The 19,219-nt window shown below is 38.2% G+C and overlaps 1 protein-coding gene across 14 annotated transcripts in view; it reads right to left on the bottom strand.

Annotated features, from left to right (window-relative positions):
• COL23A1 (collagen type XXIII alpha 1 chain) overlaps positions 1-19,219 on the bottom strand; it is a 415,005-nt gene that overhangs the window by 128,912 nt on the left and 266,874 nt on the right. For all 14 annotated transcript variants that reach the window (XM_048491177.1, XM_048491173.1, XM_048491185.1 and 11 more), the window contains exons 3-4: positions 15,069-15,113; positions 813-820 (exon numbers count right to left, since the gene is read on the bottom strand). In XM_048491177.1, coding sequence (XP_048347134.1) covers positions 813-820; positions 15,069-15,113 — 53 coding nt within the window. The remainder of the gene's footprint in view (positions 1-812; positions 821-15,068; positions 15,114-19,219) is intronic.

The raw sequence follows: 19,219 nt of genomic DNA, 5'->3' as shown, positions 1-19,219 counted from the left end.
AGGATATTGGGGCATTGTATTTTTTTCCTGTTTATTTGGTGAAATTGTATTTTTATGTTTATTTTGTGAGCAACTCTGTGTCCTGCTATGGGAAAAAAGCTCTGCAGAAATGCATACATAAACAAACACATTGCCCTACTCCACAAATACACTACTGGTCTCTCCTCTCCAATAATTCTATGGCAGAGTAGGGCAAGGGCAAGATGATATAACAATAAGTGGATTGAGCTGTTTTATTTTATATCTAGGTTACGTATGATGTATCTTTGTAAAGTGCCCATTAATAAAAAGACATGTGCAAGTGGAGCTGGGATTTAGAAGGCTACACCATGGAAAAACACTTGCAAGGTTGGGTTGAAAACATTCCACATAAGTCTGGTTTTCTAACCACACACATACACACAGTTGTGCATTCATGAGGTCAATCACAACTTTATGCATTCAGCAACACTACTAATTATACCTCAAGCACATTAGCTGCTGGAAGAGAGAAATTAAAATTTGCAATAAACTACACCAGTGTAACATGCATATTATTTTTCAAAAGTTGAGGCTTGCAAAAAACATTTTTGAAAGAAAAGGAGAAAAATGTTTTTACTAGAGTTAAGATAACTGAAAAACCCTTTAAGCAGAAAAATAAGTATTATTCTCTTTAACTGTTTGTATACCATCAGAGGGAAAAGCAGCATCTGGTACCAATTTGTGTTCCAGGCATACCTCTCTCATTATGTTCTAATGAAATGATATAAAAAAGGAAATAAATTCCTTAACTTTGTTGATTCAAGACCAAGAGCAATGTCCATGGTACTTACTGGAGGACCTGAAAAATAAAATGCAACATGTTTAGCATTAATAAAAGAGGGCTAGAAACTCAGTGTTATTTCTATATAACAAAAAAATGCCTTTTAAAGTTACAGGTAACAGCCCTGCGCTCCTCCAAATGAGGAACTGCACGGCATGTAGGTGTTTCAAAAACGCAGGGCTTATTTAAGGCACATTATAGTATTTCATGTGGTTTTATCAAATCCAGGAGGCTGAGTTTACAAATGCACCCTCCTGAAAACACCCATCTACAGCAAATAAAACTGCAAGACGACATCACTGTTCAGTTGATTTCAACATAAAATCAGGTACATCAGTTAAAAACTAGAAAAATACAAGACAACACTAGGATTAAAGGAGTTGGGTGATATAATTATTCATCACTACAACCCTGCACTGGACCAGTACAAAATTAGAGGGAAAGACAAACTCGAGGCCATTGCCAAGATGTGAGGTCAACGGTAGAAGAATGCCATGGTGTGTAAGACTAAGGCTCTCTCGAATTTGACAGTGTCAATCTCAGTTAATCTTCCATCCAACTTGCATTTGATTGGAGCTTTCTGTATGTGGCATATTTGGAGGCTCTCAAGAATGCACCACATGTAAGCAAGAGTAGAACTAGAATCAGTGCAATGTTCCAAAAGAGACTGCCAGTGACTAAGGGGAAAAAATGGATCTCCAAATACAGTAGCCTTAAGAGCCACTTGACTCTTCCTACAGAAGAGTAGGAATTTTGTCCACTCTCAGACATTTATGTACCTGAGTATTTTCCCAAGTGCTTGTTTTGAAAAGCTGCAGATGGCAATGAGCTCTATAAATGGTCACATGCACAGTTTTAACACATAAGAATATACATATTCACCATGCACCTTTGTGTAGACAATGTATCATATTTTAGACCCCTTCCAACCCAGTTAAGCAATCAGGTTATCATCCGGTCAGGGACCAGTGTGCACATCAGTCACCGTTTCCATTCTCCATTCAGACAGATGATTGCCTGTTAAACACTGCCTCTTACTTTCCTATCAGGTTTGGAAGGTAACAGGGTTGCTTCTGATCACCCTTGCCTGAGCACAGCTAATGGATTCAAGATTGTGGTCTGAATACTAACTACAGCCTAGAGCCTGGCAGTCAGGAAGGGTGGGATATAAACTTAATAAATAAATAAAGCAAGCATATCCCTGTATCCCAAATTAATTAACCTAATACCTACCCACTTTTGTCTGTAAAATTCACATAGAACTGACAGAAGACAAATCCCTAAGCTTCTGGGTTTGTTTGTTTTTACTATTCTTGCAGCCTGTTCTTCCTCCACAAAATTCAGAATGGCTTAAATGGTTTAAATTCAGAATAGTTTAAATCCCAGTAATCTCTTTATCAAGGGGCCAATCAAATCCATTCCTGTTTAGCATCAATAATGCTACTGTCCTAGATGCTCCTGATCTATTCTCATTGATGTTTGACTAATCCATAGTATTTTTATTCTGTACCACATCAGAGTGCAGATGGGGGAATAAATGTTTAAATTGCCCTGAGGTCAGCATGTCAGAAAGAATGATTTCAGCACAGCCTTCTCCCTTATATGCCATCTTTTCACATACAGACGTTTTCATTGTGAAGAATTCATTCAAACATATGACCCCCTATTTGCAATCTGAAGTGGTACAGACCAGGAAAGGCTTTACCTTATACCCCCCCCCCCCCCATGCTTCTGTATTTAAACTGGCTATCAGTCAATGATAGGACAAGGAATTTATAGTTGCTCTGTTTGTTTCCTACGTAGGCTCTTCATACTGTGGCCCCAGTCTTGTTATATCCTCACAGAGACCCCTGTAACAGAGGTGAACATTTGGTCTGAATAGCCTAATGGAATCCATGTTTCACTCCTATTTACAAGAGACATTTTTACACTCTTTTCTTTTTAGTTTCTTCATGCTCCATTTCCTATGTGATCAAAACCAGAAGGATTAAACAGGGGGAAATGTGGGAAAAATTAAAGAAAAAACTGAACTCCCTGAAAAACAATTTAAAATTAGAAACATGCTTTTGTTTGTTTGTACAAGAATCTTCAAGAACTAAACCTACTTTAAATCCTACTTTAATATCAATGGAGACATCATATCAACCTGAAGTCCTGGAATACAATAATTATAGGCAGATTAAGGAATCCACAGGCCTCATTTTGTGTTCCTGCTGGGTTCTCAGGTCTCATGCTGAAAAGGTTCAGAATGGACATCATGCTACAACTCAAGGCAGTATGGTTGTACCTAAAGCCAGCCCCAACTGCATAATCTTTTGTGTTGAAACTTCACAGTAGTGCCATAAGGCCGTGCAGCAGTGGCACAGCAGAGTGCAAAGTGGAGCTGGGGTTGCTGATGATTCCTTTATGGCTTCTGAGGCTCACTGAGGCTAGAACTCAGACACAACTGTAATAATGCCACTCTAAACTGAAGGACTGAATGTTGGGATGAAAAGTTTCTTGGCAGGGAACAGAGCTGCAGAATGATGTCTTCTTTTCCAGGGACTGGATACTAATATAATCAGGCTGTCCAATGCAGCACATAAAGTACAATGTGAAGATGCTATTTGCTTCTTAATTCAAAAGGCATATTAGAGCTCGAAAGAGGAAATAAAGAAATGTTCCTAGTCAAAGAGGACAATATCTTGTCTCTGAGGCAAGTTGCTTAGTTTGGACTTGGCATAATTAGTTCAAGAGGAGCGTTCATTTCTTCCAAGGAGGATTTTAAAAAATATATCTTTCATGATGGGCCAGAATTGTTCAAAAGTTTGAATTTATTGTGTATACTATAGTGCAGGATAAAAAAATTCCAATAAATATATCCAATGTTTTTGAAGTTCATCAACTACAAGGTCAATAAAAACCCAACTTTAAAATCTCATGACTTCTTAAGTGTGCTACATTTGCACTGGTTGTTATTAGGCTGTTGGCCTGAATAATTAGCTGGGATGTGTTGCGTCACACATTAAGTTCCTGTTCCCTGATGAAAACAACCTCGACAGATAACAAAATATAGCTCCAAGCACTAATTAGTTCCCAGCCAATCCCTGTATTTCCAAACAGTATTTTTCCAGTGACTGCTAACTAGTTAACTCAGTTTATCTACATAATTTGTGTTCCTTCAGCAGTATCATTAGTGAGTTGCTGAACCTTTTCTCTAGATTTGGCAATGAAACACTTGCTGATATGATCCAAGTAAAGAAAACAATAATTCCAGGATTTTTGAAAATGTTTGGCAAAAGTATCATCAATGGAAAAAGGTACACATACTGGATATTCTCATATACTGCCTCTATTTGAAAGGAGAATGCTGGCACTTGAGAGAATTAGCCCTTTTTTGCCAATGCACCTCTGGGAAACGCATGTTCTCTCCTGTGAGCACTGGCATAGCTCATCATCATTGTTTACAGGATTGGATCTCTCATAAAAACTTGCAGAAGGACTTGGTGGAGATGTCAGTGAAAGGGGAAACAGAGATTTCAACCATTTTTTAGGATAAACAACAGGCTGCTGGGATAGGAGTAGAAAGTGGAAAAAATTTGCTCTGTTCCCTCCTTCCACTAGTTTATCTGCAGGTTGTAATCCACGGTTATCTTGTTTGGGAGCAATATTTTAAATTGTTTGATGTTTGGAATTCTTTGTAGTTTTCCCCTTGAAAACTACAGTGGCAGTGAGGGTCAACATCCATTTTGACAGGTGTGCAACTGCTTAAGAAGTACGGACATGCAAGTACTATCACTTTTACAACAGTTCTAACTTTTGCAATCTTTATCATATTTCTTTCTCCCTTAGAAGAACTAGAGCTTTGTTGGTCTGTAAGGGGCTGCTGGCATCAAATTTAACTCTTCCAACACCTTCCTGAAACTATCTTCACTCTTAATAAATCACTATTATTCTAAGTAAATCACTTAGTAAATCACATATACTCCGCTTGCTTTACTACCATCAGATCCTCTGAAGATGCCAGCCACAGATGAAGGCAAAACGCCAGAAAAAAATGCTACTAGAACACAGCCATATAGCCCGGAAACCACACAACACCCCACTATTATTATCTTTTTTTTGCTGAAATCTACATTCTAACAGATAATCATAGTAACAGATAAATGGCTGTACTAGGTTGTACATTATTTCTCCCATATGGCTGCATCCAACGAGTCACTGTATATGAAGGATTTTAGAGCAAGTGGATCCTAGGTCATGCCACACACTATTTTTGGAATTTCTTTAATTTCAAATGTAGATCATCCTGTTGCTATAAAACTTCTCTTGAGGAAAGCAAGATTGACAGTGCAATCCTAAGCAGAGTTGTATCTTTCTAAGACCACTGACTTCAATGGACTTAGAAAAGTACCACTCTGCTTAGGTTTGTTCAAGTGACATTCAGACTTCAGCGATCTAGTCAAATTATTCCTGGTTTCGATCTACTGAATCACTTTTGCTTTTGAGATGGTGGCAAATGGAAAGGACTAAAATTGGAGTCAAGCATTATTTTTCCATTCTTGGTGCTTTATTTTTATTATTACTAAAACAGGCAATCTTTGTAGGGGCTGTGTAATATATTTATGGCAAAATCATCTGAAATATGTTTAAAATGGGACATCTTCCTTGTTACTTTTATAGAACTAGTCTCCACAACTTGCATAGGATCTTGTTCTGTTGTGTGATTTGCAAATGGTGGCTGGGGAAGAGACCAGGGAGGAAAGCATTCTTTCCAGAGTTTATGACCTTGAGACTATGTTCTGCTGACACTTAAAAAGGCTTAACTTTGCCTTTACAGGAAAGAAGGTCTCAGATAAACAGTCAAGAGAAAAAAGAACAGGAACTGAAGAGTTGCAGTGAGCAAAACATAAGGATTTGCAGACTTACAATAAAGCTCACAATGGCTTGGTGCAGTGTCATTTTCAAATCCCCTTAGTATAACAAACGTTCAGTGTACCTGGGCTTCTCTCTCAGGCATAAGGACAAAAGGAAGCAAGTCTTTTTTCCTGAGATAGCTTTAGATGTATACTAATGTTGAAGTAACTTACCAGAAATTGTGCATATATGTGTAACCATAATGGGATATACCGAACTGGCAAAAATTAATGGACTCTGCTCTGACAAGTAGAACTGGACATTCCCATGGTGTGTACCTGCTAAAATAGTATAATCTGAAGGGGCTACATATTTCTTTGTTTTAAAATTGTGCATTTATGAAGGGTATTTTGGCTATAACTCACTGATTCATGAAATCAAAATTTTATTTACAACAGAAACGTAGCTAATTCAAATATCAAGCGTTATGCAGCTCTTTAACATTTAAACACTGAAAATGTGATGTGTGAAGTATTCAATATACAGAATGGTGCTTAAGACCAGTGGGGAAGAAAGGTCACTTACTTCCCACCTGCCGACTATGCAGTAAGTGCGGAACTGAAACAACACACAGAGAATGCCTTCTATTTCCTTTTACAGATATGAGACATGCTTCTTTATTTTCTGAGGATGCAAAACAACAAGGGCACTGCCAGAGAAAGCCTATAAAGAAAAGTTATTAAAGCAGATTCATTTCAAGTGCCATAAGTCCTCATTGTGTCTATGTGTGTGTATCTTTAAAAACAAACAATCTTAGAAAAGATCAAGCAGTAAAAGTGCTCAGTATTTGACCTCAGTATTTTCTCCCCTTTGACACTGCTGCTAGGATAAGCCATTTTTAAGGATATGTAAAATTTATGGCCACTGATGATTAAAACAAACTCATTACGTAATGCTTCCCACTTGCTTGTAGTATTTCATACATAAACATATCATAAAATGTGCAAAGGACAAGATCCTTGTCTCCTGAAACTTGTTAGATCTTTGTGTACTGGAACTTTTTTGTGAAAAATGGGTAAATAACAATACTGGAAACAATTAAGGTTTCTGAATACATATTGTTAATCTTCTTGTGTTTCTAAGTGTTGTGTTAAGTAGGTTTAAGGGCATATGTATCCACAGGGGAAGCTGACCCTGTACCACCGTGCCACATAGTTGAATGATTATTTTTACCACTCATCTGTAACTGATCCAAAATTTAAAGAAGCAGAGATGTGGTAAAAACTGTCTCACCACAGTGTGGATACTGGAGATGTGTGTCTTCCTATGCAGCCACCAAACTCTTAAGTAAACTTCCTAAACAGCAACCACATGGTGAGGAGCTGGCCATGGCCAACCGCAGACTGCAATCCTGAGTGAAGATCAGGCTGATTCACACACACACACGCACGCACACGCACACGCACACGCACACACATGCGTGTGTGCACGAAAACACACACACAGAGTTTTATGTGTATGGTTTCTTACCTAAACATCCTGGTCCTCACCCCTAAATCACACTGTCTGTTCTTCCTACCAATTCTCAAACATACTCCATCTCTGTATTCACCATTATCCTCCAGTTCTATTATCTGGGATTATCTTGTTGATTCTCTCCCCCTTTTTATGCCCTTTTAATTTTCAATTAGTCTCCCTAATTCATAGTCTCTTTTGTTTCCTTTCAGTTTTACCCTTCAACAATTATGACCAGATGTCTCCACTCATCTCTTCTGCTTCAGTGATTCCTTTTTAAAAGATACCATCTTCTACAATAATCTGGATCTGAGACCCTGGTTGCTACAGACTTCCCATTTGGAGCACAGGAATCCTTTCCATTTTGGGGGACATGTTCAGTTTACATGGAGCTTGCTGGGCTTCACAGTTGTTTGAGCAGAAAATAAATGCTAAAACAAAGTTACTGATTTAACTGAGGAACTTTTGAAATGTTTTCCAAAACATTTCTGGAATATTTTTTTTGTTTAAGAACCACTTCAGTATGCCACAGCAAGCCATTTTGAGGAAACTATTAAATGGCTGCTAGAAAAGTCAAGCACGGTACATCACCTTCATGTACACACACTGCAAAGTTTCAAGTGGGAGTATAATTTCTGAACAGCCATTTCAAGCATCTTTTAGTTTCACTGTAAACCGATTTTAAACAACAAACTCTTTCAGAAGAAGCTATCCCCATAAAGACCATCTATAAAGAGAACTCTGTAGTTTACCAGCCAGCATCATGAGGCACACATTATAGTGTCTGCTCTTGTAAGACATGTGGAATCAATTAAATGAAGCAACCAAATTACTACCAGAAATACATAAAATGGATCACGTAGAATCAAGTGACTCAATATATCTGCAGTTTCTGTCTGTACTCACCATGGAAGAAATACCTTCAAAATCAGTGCACAGAAAATAGTCAAAACTATTTCTTAACATTTAGTGCATTTATGTGACTGGATTTATCATTTGGGATATGCAGCTATACCACCCAAATGGGGTACAGGAATGCAACAAATGTCAGTCGGAAGACTGCTTGTACTAAGAGACAGAAAACTCTCCATCCAAGCTCAAGAACTGTAGGTAATGTCCTTTGTATTCACCTGCAATGAACCTTAGTGATGACTAATGCTAGGTCTGTAAAGAATATGATCTTTTCCTATATGATGACCACAGTGGAGGGTATTGTTCTGATTAGTGGAACCCAAACCTGGTTGGCTGATGCAAGTGTTGCACCTTGTTCCTTGTGAATCTTTGATCTTTCATCATCCCTGATTTCAAGGCAGGGTTTGTGATAATCCTTTTTGAAATATTTTACTTTGCAGATGCAGACAGTATCTGGTTTTGAATGTATGTATACATACATAGAATCATAGAGTTAGAAGGGGCCATACAGGCCATCTAGTCCAATCCTTCACTCAATGCAAGATCAGTTTAGAGCATCCCTGACAAGTGTTTGTCTGGCTGCTGTTTAAAGATGGCCAACAATTATATTCTTGCACAATTTTAATAAATTTCCTTTAATCATATTTTGTGGTGTTTTTACTTCAGGTGGCTCCAATCAAAATCCAGTCCTAGACCCTCATGGCTACATACCAACAGGTTAATTAGGGTTCTGAAACTCACTCTGCAAGGAGGCTATCATGTGGGGTTGACTTTCTTATTTGAACTCCCAGGAAGGTTGGAAGCTTGCCCATTGGTTTTTAGAATAGACAAAAGGGCTAATGGTAGCTACTGCCAATCTGGGATTTATGGATTTAGACCTCAGAGTTTTAAGTGTTTTGGTTTGGTTCTCCCCTTTAACAGGATGTCCTTGGACTAGGGCATCTGGAGCGTGGCATTTTGTATGAATACCTTGCTGCTTCTATTCAACAATTTATTATGATCAAATGACTCATACAAATAATCACACACAAATTACAAAATACAGTACAAAATCAATCAACTAAATAAATACGTTTTGTAAGTTAATAAATTGAATAAACTGCTTCTATGGTAAATGCTGATTTTTTTTAATTTTGTCTTGAAATATGGAAAGGCAAAATATAAATGAGTAAAAAGATATGAAAGATAATGGAGGAAGAAAATAACATGCCATGATTACGTCTGGTTTCCAGGGTCTGCCAGTTCCCTAAATCAGAGAACACTTCTTCAGAACAGAAGGACAAACACACTGATGACGCTGATGCATCTGAGCCTGGGAAGCCACAGCAAGGCCTACTGGCTTCCTGGATCCCAGGACTCTGGGATGTATCCACTGACACATTTCTGGCTCTGATTATACTCCCAGACCTTCACACAATCACCCTGTGAACCCTAGGAACTACAGTCACAATGAACAGCAATTCATTGGCAGCATGACATTGTTTCCCGGATCAGCTTTGGAAGAAACAATGCTAGCAAAAATGCTTCAGGAGCAGACCTCCACTGATGAATCAGGAAGGTGTAGTTGCCAGAACTATTATAGCTCATATGTTACCCGAAAGTTACCTGTGAGCTGCCCAGGGACTTTGGTGATGGGTGGGTAATAAATATAAAGAAAATAAATAATAAACAAATACTGGTGCAACATAAACATTTCTAGTCCCCAGTAATCTTGTGTTCAGCTCTCCTGATGAATTCTTGAATTGAGGCCAACCTCCGGCTATCTTTCTCTGCTGGACAGCTCCTTGATTTTATTAAGTTGCCTCCTTGGTCCTTGGAGGACAAGAGGACATAAAATGACTGCTAACTGCAGGTTTTGTAGCACAGGTTTTTGGCCCAAAGTCCCAGTCAGGTCCTAATGAATCATGAGTCAGGTTGCATCCCCACTCAAGCTGCAGACTAGGGAAGACTGCCACTTGAGGTGAAACTTGTATCCACTAATACATCTGTTAACTGAGAAATTCGCTTCAGTAAAAATAAGGCCTTGCCTCCCTGCAGTGGATTCTGATGAAAGGATGTAAAGTTTGATGTCCTCCACTGAGAGTAAACAGCAGACACTGTGAAGGGATGGAATGTGACAACTTTTTCAACATCTGTGGGAGCCTCTCTTTCTGAAAGCCTTGTACCAATATGGAAAAGCACTCCACTTCCTTCACCCCCCTCCTCTGTGAGATGGGATGAAGGCAGCAATCCAGTGGTGGAATTAAAATAATTTAACAACCAGTTCCAGTGGTGGGATTCAAATAATTTAACAACTGGTTGTTTACAAGCACCATTTTAACAAGCGGTTCTGCTGAAGTGGTGTGAATCTGCTGAATCCCACCACTGCAGCAATCCCAATCCATTCACTTTACATAGAATTCCTTGGAAGGGGGAAACAGCCCAGGTTCTTATTTTCTCAGGTGCCCTGGGCAAAACGAAAGGATCGTATTGAATGGTGCTTTCTTCCTGTCTGTACCTCGAGAAGGAAGAAGATTACAGAACAGTGGGCTGGTCCAGACTCCATGTGCTTAAGAAAGAAGTGTTTCTAATACATAAGAATTAGTACTAAGTTTCATATCACATTTATATCACTGCAAATATATTTTTCTCCAAAACATATATTTTAATTGCTTTAAACAAAAAGGAATGATTAATTTCATTCCTTTTCAGCATGTTTGTTTCTTCCTCATAATTGTTTTATGGGCCAAAAATATTCCAGAATTCTTTTATTGTTATAAATGCTTCCCAAATTGATTTGAACATTCTGGTAAATTATCCACAGAAATTCAAACTAATGCAGATTTCATGTTGCCTCTATGATGGAGTTGTATTTGTATTTAATCACTGTCCATAGAAGGAGCTGTATTTAATCACTGTCCATAAAATTTTGTTTTCTTTCATTTAGCATCTTTCTCTTTGAGATTCAGGTTTATGGTAAACTGGTAGAAAATAGGAAATAAACCACAGGTAGCCCACGCGGGGGTGAGGGGCAAAGTGGCTCCTGGAACTGGCGCAGAGCTGTCCTGACATATTTATCCACCTTGCTGGCAAAAGTGGCACCTGGACGAATTTCAGGTGACAAGTGGCCTCTGGATTGGGCTGTAAGTCATTTAGTATATTTTCCAGACTGGAGAAAACAGAAAAATGCTGCAAAAGGGAAAGGTTAGGCACTTCCCCTCTACTCCAGTACAAATCTGTCTTCCTCCAAGGCTGCTGTTACCTTTTAAAAATGGCAGGAGGTATCTCTCCCTCATGTCACATGCAGTTTGGCCTTCAGGAGGCAGCTATGGGTTACAGCTTTTAGCGCAGCTGGAGAATGGCCATAATCACCTGCAAGGATATGTTCTCACCTCAAAAGGAGAAAAGCACTGTGTTCACTGATGTACAAAGTGATGGAAGAGCTGTTAAGAATTCTGTAGAATATGCTATAAATAGTAAACGTGATGATGTATCTGAACAACTCACCAAATGATCAGTTCCCTGCCTGTGACCAGCAAGCAGAATGTGAACCAAACCACTGAGGGTTTGAGGTCTAATAGATGAGCTGAACCTCTATCAAAAGCAAGCAATAATTAAATTGCTGATGATACATGAATACTGGCAATGGCAAGAGGATGCACATGCCTGAGAGCAAGAACTTGGAAGGTCAAATCACTTTGAGACAGCTGTAGCAAGACTATCGCCTCTTTAGTATCTTGGAAAGCAGCTGTGCTAAAAGCAAGAGCCAGAAAGTTTCTTTATGACACCCCTTTCATGTGTTACAAACCCCTTATCTTTCCTGACCCTGACAGTAACAGGAGATGAGATGGGGAAAGGGGAGGGACATTCCCTTGAGAATGAAATGCTTAGCACCTGATAAGTGACAATTGCTTCATTCCAAATAGTCTACACTGCTCTTCTTTCTGTAGAGCTTATTTCTACCTCCTTGTTCGGCTTTGCAGTCAGGGGACAGTGAAATAAAAATAATCGAAAACAACAGTGATCTTGCTACTCCATAGCCTATGTTATTGTCATAAATGTTAAAGCATTAACTCATCTGAACTATAACAACAAGATCCCAGTTGATTATGGACTAAATTCAAAGTGAATATATCAGTACTGCTACCACGCTGTGCTCAGGATGGCAAAACAGCCTGGTTGTATTAAAGGCCTCTCTATATACATATGTTTAAAAAAGCTTTCAATGTGCTAGCTACAATAGCTGCCAAACAAAGCTCTTCTCATGCAAGCCAATCTACTGCTAAGCCTTCTGGCTCACTGACCACATTTATTTAGAGGCTGTGAAGCTGTAACCACAAAAGAGCTTCTAGAGAAGGATGCTATCACACAATGCAAACAAAATTCTATTTCTATTTATCAGCTGTGGCAAAGGAGCAAGGTCTTGGTTTCTGTGAGGTACAGTTTCAAAACTAAGCTATCTACAATAACAAATGTTAGGCCAAAACCACTTTCACTTACGCCAAAACTAGTCCACCAAGGGCAATCTGATCTTTGGTTAGGCTGTTTACAAATTAAGACAGGCATACTGCACAGCAACATCACAGAATTTATGTTTTACTTGCAATGTGTGTTTCTCTGTGTATATATTGCATGTATGTTTTTTCTCAACTTCAAAAGAACATATCACTATCAAAGGTGGCCAGTTTGTTCCTGCCGCTATTTCAGTTTTTGATCTAAAAGTAGGTGGTCAACTTCTCTACAGAGCTCTCGTACAGATCAATGCCTGTAGAGAGACAGTACATTCATTTTTGTCATTCCTTTTACAGAAAATCATGACACCAAGTTGCAGGGCTAATGTTTGTTTAACAGTGGAATTAAGGCTTTTGATATCTGGAAGCATAGCATATCTGGAAGCATAGCAAAGCCTTTAGGCTCTGGCTGAAAATGTTATTTGCGACAGAAGCTAATGGGTGTCTGTACCTATCAAAATATGACTCCTATGCTACCCCATGGAGGAGAATAATGAAGACTAGACTACAAATGCTCAGTTTTGTAGTGCGGAACTGGAAATACTGGGAAGATCAGTTGCATCCTCTGTGGTGGATAAATGTCTGTACAACTGGGACTTTATCAGCACCACAAAAAGGGCCCAGGGGTATGCTCCCTTTTTTGCTAAGAATTGTCTTAATCAAAGGCATCCTTACCATGTTTACTTTTTTTTAACTGTTTCTTGATACAGGAGAACATTTATGCTCTGTCCATTTCCATGTAATGTAAAGTCAAATGCAAAGAACCTCATGCTCTGATAGACTCTGTGCTTCTTGACAGATAGAAACTTCAGAGAATCACTTACTGGAGTGCAATAGCTTTTGAAGTATTAGAGATTTGTGGATTACCTCCTTTCTGTGAAAATGAAGGATTGTCAATATCATATGTTAAGAAACTGTTCGCAGGTATGGAGTTGGAAATAAGTTTCACTATAGCAAAAAAATTTTACTTACATAATTACATTCAAAGAAAACATGGTAACTGGTTTGTTATTTAAATTACTTATTTTTGTTTCATCTAGTGTGAAGCTGCTGAAGAACTGTAGGCTAAAATTGTAGGCTAAAGGAGCAGTACCATTAAAATATAACCACCTTTATAAATACATGGCACTCTGACATCCTCAGCAGGAACATTTATAATTGTTACTCACTCTTCCCTTGCCAGCAAAAGGAAATTCTAAATGGACAAAGTTAAGTCAAATTAGCACGTCATAATTCCTTCCTCTTGTGACATTCCACTGAAGGTGAAATATGTCATTAAGACAATAAATTAGTTATTTGAAATTTGTGTTTAATGCTTTGTCTTTCTACTTCCCAAGTAATTCTGGAAACCCCACCCCCCAAAAAAACTATCCCTCTCTTGAGGAAGAAGTTTAGAAAAGTTTTCAAAGGAAACAAAGGAAATAAAGAAATTTATGAGAACAGGGATACGGAGACAGATTTCATCACAAATCAAATTATTGAAGTCAGTCAAGGCTATCTATAAATAGCAATATTTCAGTTTGATATTTGCATAGAATCACCACTCTCACAAAATGAACAATGATCTTTGAATTGTAATCCTAAGAAATAGATTGGACTAGAACCTGTAAATACAGTTTTGCAAAGTAAATAGTCAAATATCCTAGGGTAATAATTGTGCCATTTTTCTCTCTCCAGGGAGTTCAGAATAACCCTCCCAACAACCCCTTAAGGGTAGGTGAGGCTGAAAAAACCCAATGGTCAAGGTTCACCCAATGAACTTCATGCCTAAACAGTTTTGAACATGAGCCTCGCAGATTCAAGTCCAACACACTGACCACTTGTACTATACTGACTCCCACCTTCAGAAACACAGAATTCTCATTTAAAAATGAACTCTGGTTATCTGTGTTGTGTGATGGCAGGCACAAAGCTTAATTAGTCTCTCTCTCTCTCTCTCTCTCTCTCTCTCTCTCTCACACACACACACACACACACACACACACACACACACCATTATTTTAAAATGGAATTAAACCTTGGTTTGAATCCCGGATTGTTGGAGGAAAACTACTGGGTAAACTGTCTACCTCATGTGAAGAGCTGTGGAGCAATTCAGAGTCTGGACTTAATGGTCTGATGTCTCCACCCCTCCCTTCATCAGGTCTGTATAAATCCCATAGTACTGTAGAGAACACAATGAGACATGGGCACAGTACTGTAGAGAACACATGGAGGCATGCACCTAACTTTACCTTAGAAAGTGTGTTGAGGAATCTAACTCTGTCACTATTGGATACTAAGTCTATGTGATAATGCAAACAAATTAAGACTTACCATGTTGATAGTACAGAAGAAGTGACAATGATACCGGTAATTAAACCCGGGTGGAGTGGCTTAAGACGTATCGGAGTTCTCTATGTTAAAAGATAATCCTGTATGGCCCTCATCCTCGCCGATGGATAGATAAATTTCATCTCAGGATTTAAGTATACAAATTTGAAGCATCATTTCACAAAAAATGGAGGGCTCACCTGGTTCTCCTCGTCGCCCAGCCTTTCCTCGCCTTCCGGGTGGACCTACAAGAACAAAAGATTTAATCATTTAGTTTATTTCTCTCCTACCCATTTATCTTTCGAAAAAATTGGAACAGGTTACACATGGCTTTGCAAGCTGTGACCTACCCAGGCACTGACAAAGTTGTAACTTGTTTGGCTATTTCTCCCTCTTCCATAACATTCAGAGATGCCCAGTGAAGTTGATGGGCAACAAATTCACAACAGACAAGAGAAAATACTAATTCATTGAACAAATAATTAAATGGTGGCATTTACTGCCAGCAAAGGCAGCGATGACAGGGTTTATGATATAGTCCATTGATAACTACTAACCAGGATGACTAAGTCAGAGAATTTCCACATACAGAGGGAATGAAACTCTATACCAGCATTAGAAATGGCTCCATCAGCAGAAAGGCTATAATGCATGCCACTTTCCTTAAACTATCAGAGGAACTGGTTGTACAGGATGAAGTTATTTCAATGAATCCTCTTGGTTCTTATTCTTATAACTGTGTAAGAACAAGTTATTTGAAGTAACATATCAGAAGGTCAACATAGAATAAAGTCAGCCCTGTCAAATTCACTAATGTGAACATATTCCAACCCAGCTCCAGCAAAACTATGAAGTTTAAGTGAACAAAGCACAGAGTTATTCTCCATCAATCCTATGCAATGCCTCAATATGGAGATTTCATCAGTTTACCATTTTTTTTTACTTTATTTAGGCAACATCTTCTCTCAAGCAAAGATGACAGAAGCATTGCCAAGATCCTTATTGAAACCAGGAGATGCTGTGCAAGTTGTCCTTGCAGGCTTATGAAACTACTCAAAACAACAAATTGTTTAGACAGTTTCTATCCTTAATTACCAAAAGGTGAATGACTCCCTTCCCTCCCAGTTCACTTGCCCTCACAAGCAGAGGGAACAAGGACATTCATCACCTAGTATCTGCCTCTGCCTCTAACATTTAAGTAACAAAAGTTCACTGCTTCAGAAGGAAAGAATCTGATTCTGGATGCCTTATTTATTCAGTACTTTAAAATATTTCATTATTTTCTTATTTAAGGCAGTCGGTGTGGTATAATGGTTAGAATATGGAACTAGGATCTGAGAGATCGAGGTTTGGTTTCTCATGCTACTATGGAAGCCTGCTGGGTGACCTTGGGGCAGGCAATGCATGCTCAGCCTAACCTACCCCACAGGATCGTTGTGTGAATAAAATGAAGGAGAAGAGAATGATGTAAGCTACTTTGGACACTCACTGGGAGTATAAATGAAGTAACGACAATAAATACATAAATTTATTTTAAAATATTATTGCATCTTTTTGAACAATCAAGCTTCCAAGTAGCTTAATTTGGTTACATTTAGAAAAATCCCAAAATTATAGTTTTAAATAATGTGTAGAAGATTTGAAAAACAACAATTTTCTTGATGACTTATCCACAAACTCTTGCTATGATTATGGCAGGTGCTTTTAGTAGCTGAATCACACACCACTAGTGTTATGTTTAAAGCTCCACAAGTGCAAGGATGGGGTTCATTGTGTGACTCTCAGTTTTGGGCATTTAAACATGATACTAGTTGGACTGGATGAATCTACTAAAGTATTACAGTTGATACCATTCAACAATGGTGTGAAGGACAAAGGAGACCTCACATAAGTACAAAAGTGTGATCAAAACTCTACCTGTTTTATCAGTTTTAATCAGGTCAAAGTTTGGCTACACAAGTTTGGCTAACATTGTCTTATCGTCACCTAATTCAGCAACATTAAATTATAAAAAAAGAAAACCACACATCTTCAATTAAATGAAATCAAGAGGGGTGGGGGAATGTGATTTAATTTTGAATTGAAAGAGAAATGATTATGTGATCTCAATGTGAGACAACCTTCCAGATTTTTTTTAAATTATGGGCATTCAGCTGCACATGGCATATACTGAACCATGCTATTGGTCTATCAAAGCCACTGTTGTCTATTCTGATTGATAGCAGCCCTCCAGAGTCTCAGGAATAGATCTTTCCCAGCATCTACAAACTAATCATTTTACTTGGACTTGTGAGGCACTGAACCTGGGATCTTCTGAATGGAAATCAGATGTATTACCATTGAGCCACTACCCATGTTTTGTAAATTTTCTATTCAACCAGTATTTACATTATTCAGAATCAAGTCTAGCCTCTTCAGTCTGTGGTTGGTGGTTCTGCTTATATAGGAGAACAAATATGGAGTCATTGCCATCAACAAGCAGTGAAGAGCATTATGTCCCTGTTTCTTTCATTTTCTATATGTAATGCAGTATGTTCGGGTGTTTTTCTTTACCCTACTGAACCTGTTTTTCAGGTTCCCTGCTGAACCATTTCAGAAAGAATTGTCAAGTTGTCATTTTTTTGCTTTTTTGCATATAAAAGATCTAGAGGTCACACTTCAAATATAAATAACACTTGTTAAAAGTTGGTTTGCATTATAACACAGTTATATAACTAAGGGACATTTCCTATGTAGAAATCAAAAGTTAAAATATTCTTCTTCATATGCTCTAGGAAACCCTCACACAAGTTTTGATGCATAGTAAACCTTCCTTTGCATTAATATAGCCTATGGAAAAGATTAAATAGCACAGAGGTCAGTGTACACATAACAGTGTTCCTCCTCCCTCTTCTAAAACTTAACTGTGTTACAAATTGACTTATGTGAAAGGTTACACATATGCAGTGCAGATTAATTTTTTTGGGTACTGTGTAAACTTGAATTACACCACCCAGTGGTTACTGTTGTGTCAGCACTTGGACTGAGATTAGGTGCCAAAGACTCACTCACTCGATCCCATGATTTGCTGAATCAGCTCAGTTGCTGTCATGACCATGAACAAAGTTCTTAGGTTGATTTTATTGAAAAAGCATAGAGTTATTGAATAGTCCTTTCTGTCTCACTAAATTTATACAACGAATTTTGTTAAATTTTGAGTAAAATTTGACTAAATTCATTTTTTTAAAAAAATGCAAAACTTGACAGAGCAAAATCTGACAGATATGCAGTATCAAAATGGGGGGGGGGGGGATAATCCCACACATCCCTTCTTCTAATGCCAGCTAAAAGACATTTGGCTGAAGCAGAAAAATACTCTTTTCCCATAAGTGAAGCCATATGATAGACATCTATTTTAAATAGAAAATGAGAGATGGAGACTGAAATAATATCAGTTGTTTCAGGCGCTCTCACAGAAATTTTCATACAAAGCAGTGCTTGTCCATTCTACAAAATTAGGCGTATGGGAGTCAGATGCGTGGGCTGGTTTGGATCAGACCAATTTTCAGAAAGATTCTACTTGACATCCTGAACTTTTATAAAAAGTGGCCATATGTGCATTATGCAAGTCTTGCTGTAGGCAGGAGGTCTGGAAGAGCAGGGAATAGCCATCCTAGGATACCATCCTAGATTTTTACAATTTTTTAAGCACAAACATCCCCTATCTTAAATCTTTGAGAAGATTGCTAAACTTAAAAGCATTGGACTTTGACTCATTTACTAGCTCTTTTGCTTCTGTAAGTTTACTTGCCAGACAACATCTAAATTCAATTAGGGATGTGAATTTGGCATCATTTGGGTACATTTAAATATCTGGGTAATATTTGAGATTCTTGGCAATACTGAGAAACTTTGGAAATATTTGGGAATATATAAAAATATTTTGGGCTGTCATTTTAAGATGCCCAGACCTGTTTTTCTTCCATTTTAAAAGTTTTCTGGGTGATGGGAGGGAGAGTAGAGGGAGCATCTTTCCCGAGCAATGGGATTAGATATTAAGGGGAATGCTTCTGTGCAGAAAATAAATACCATGCCAAAAATGTTGGTCTTGTTAGTCTTATAAACAAACAAAACACACAAGCATCACTGGAACAAGAGATGTTAAGAAAGTAAACAAGTGTCTAAATTTAAAACAAGCACAAGCAGATGTCACAAAAGCACCTAAAATGAAGTTCATATATGTTGTAATGCAGTTGTGTTTTTCTTTATAGGGGTGGGAGGAAACAACAGTACCAGTGATGAAAGGCTGTTGGTTTTGCTGGGCTTGCCACATTGGCCCTGGATTCTGCTGGGATTTTCTAGTTTGACATTA

This window comes from Sphaerodactylus townsendi, linkage group LG03 (genome assembly GCF_021028975.2).
Source record: "Sphaerodactylus townsendi isolate TG3544 linkage group LG03, MPM_Stown_v2.3, whole genome shotgun sequence".
NCBI lineage: Eukaryota > Metazoa > Chordata > Lepidosauria > Squamata > Sphaerodactylidae > Sphaerodactylus > Sphaerodactylus townsendi.
Note: the sequence above shows the minus strand (reverse complement) of the source record. Positions and strands in the feature narration are given on the sequence as shown.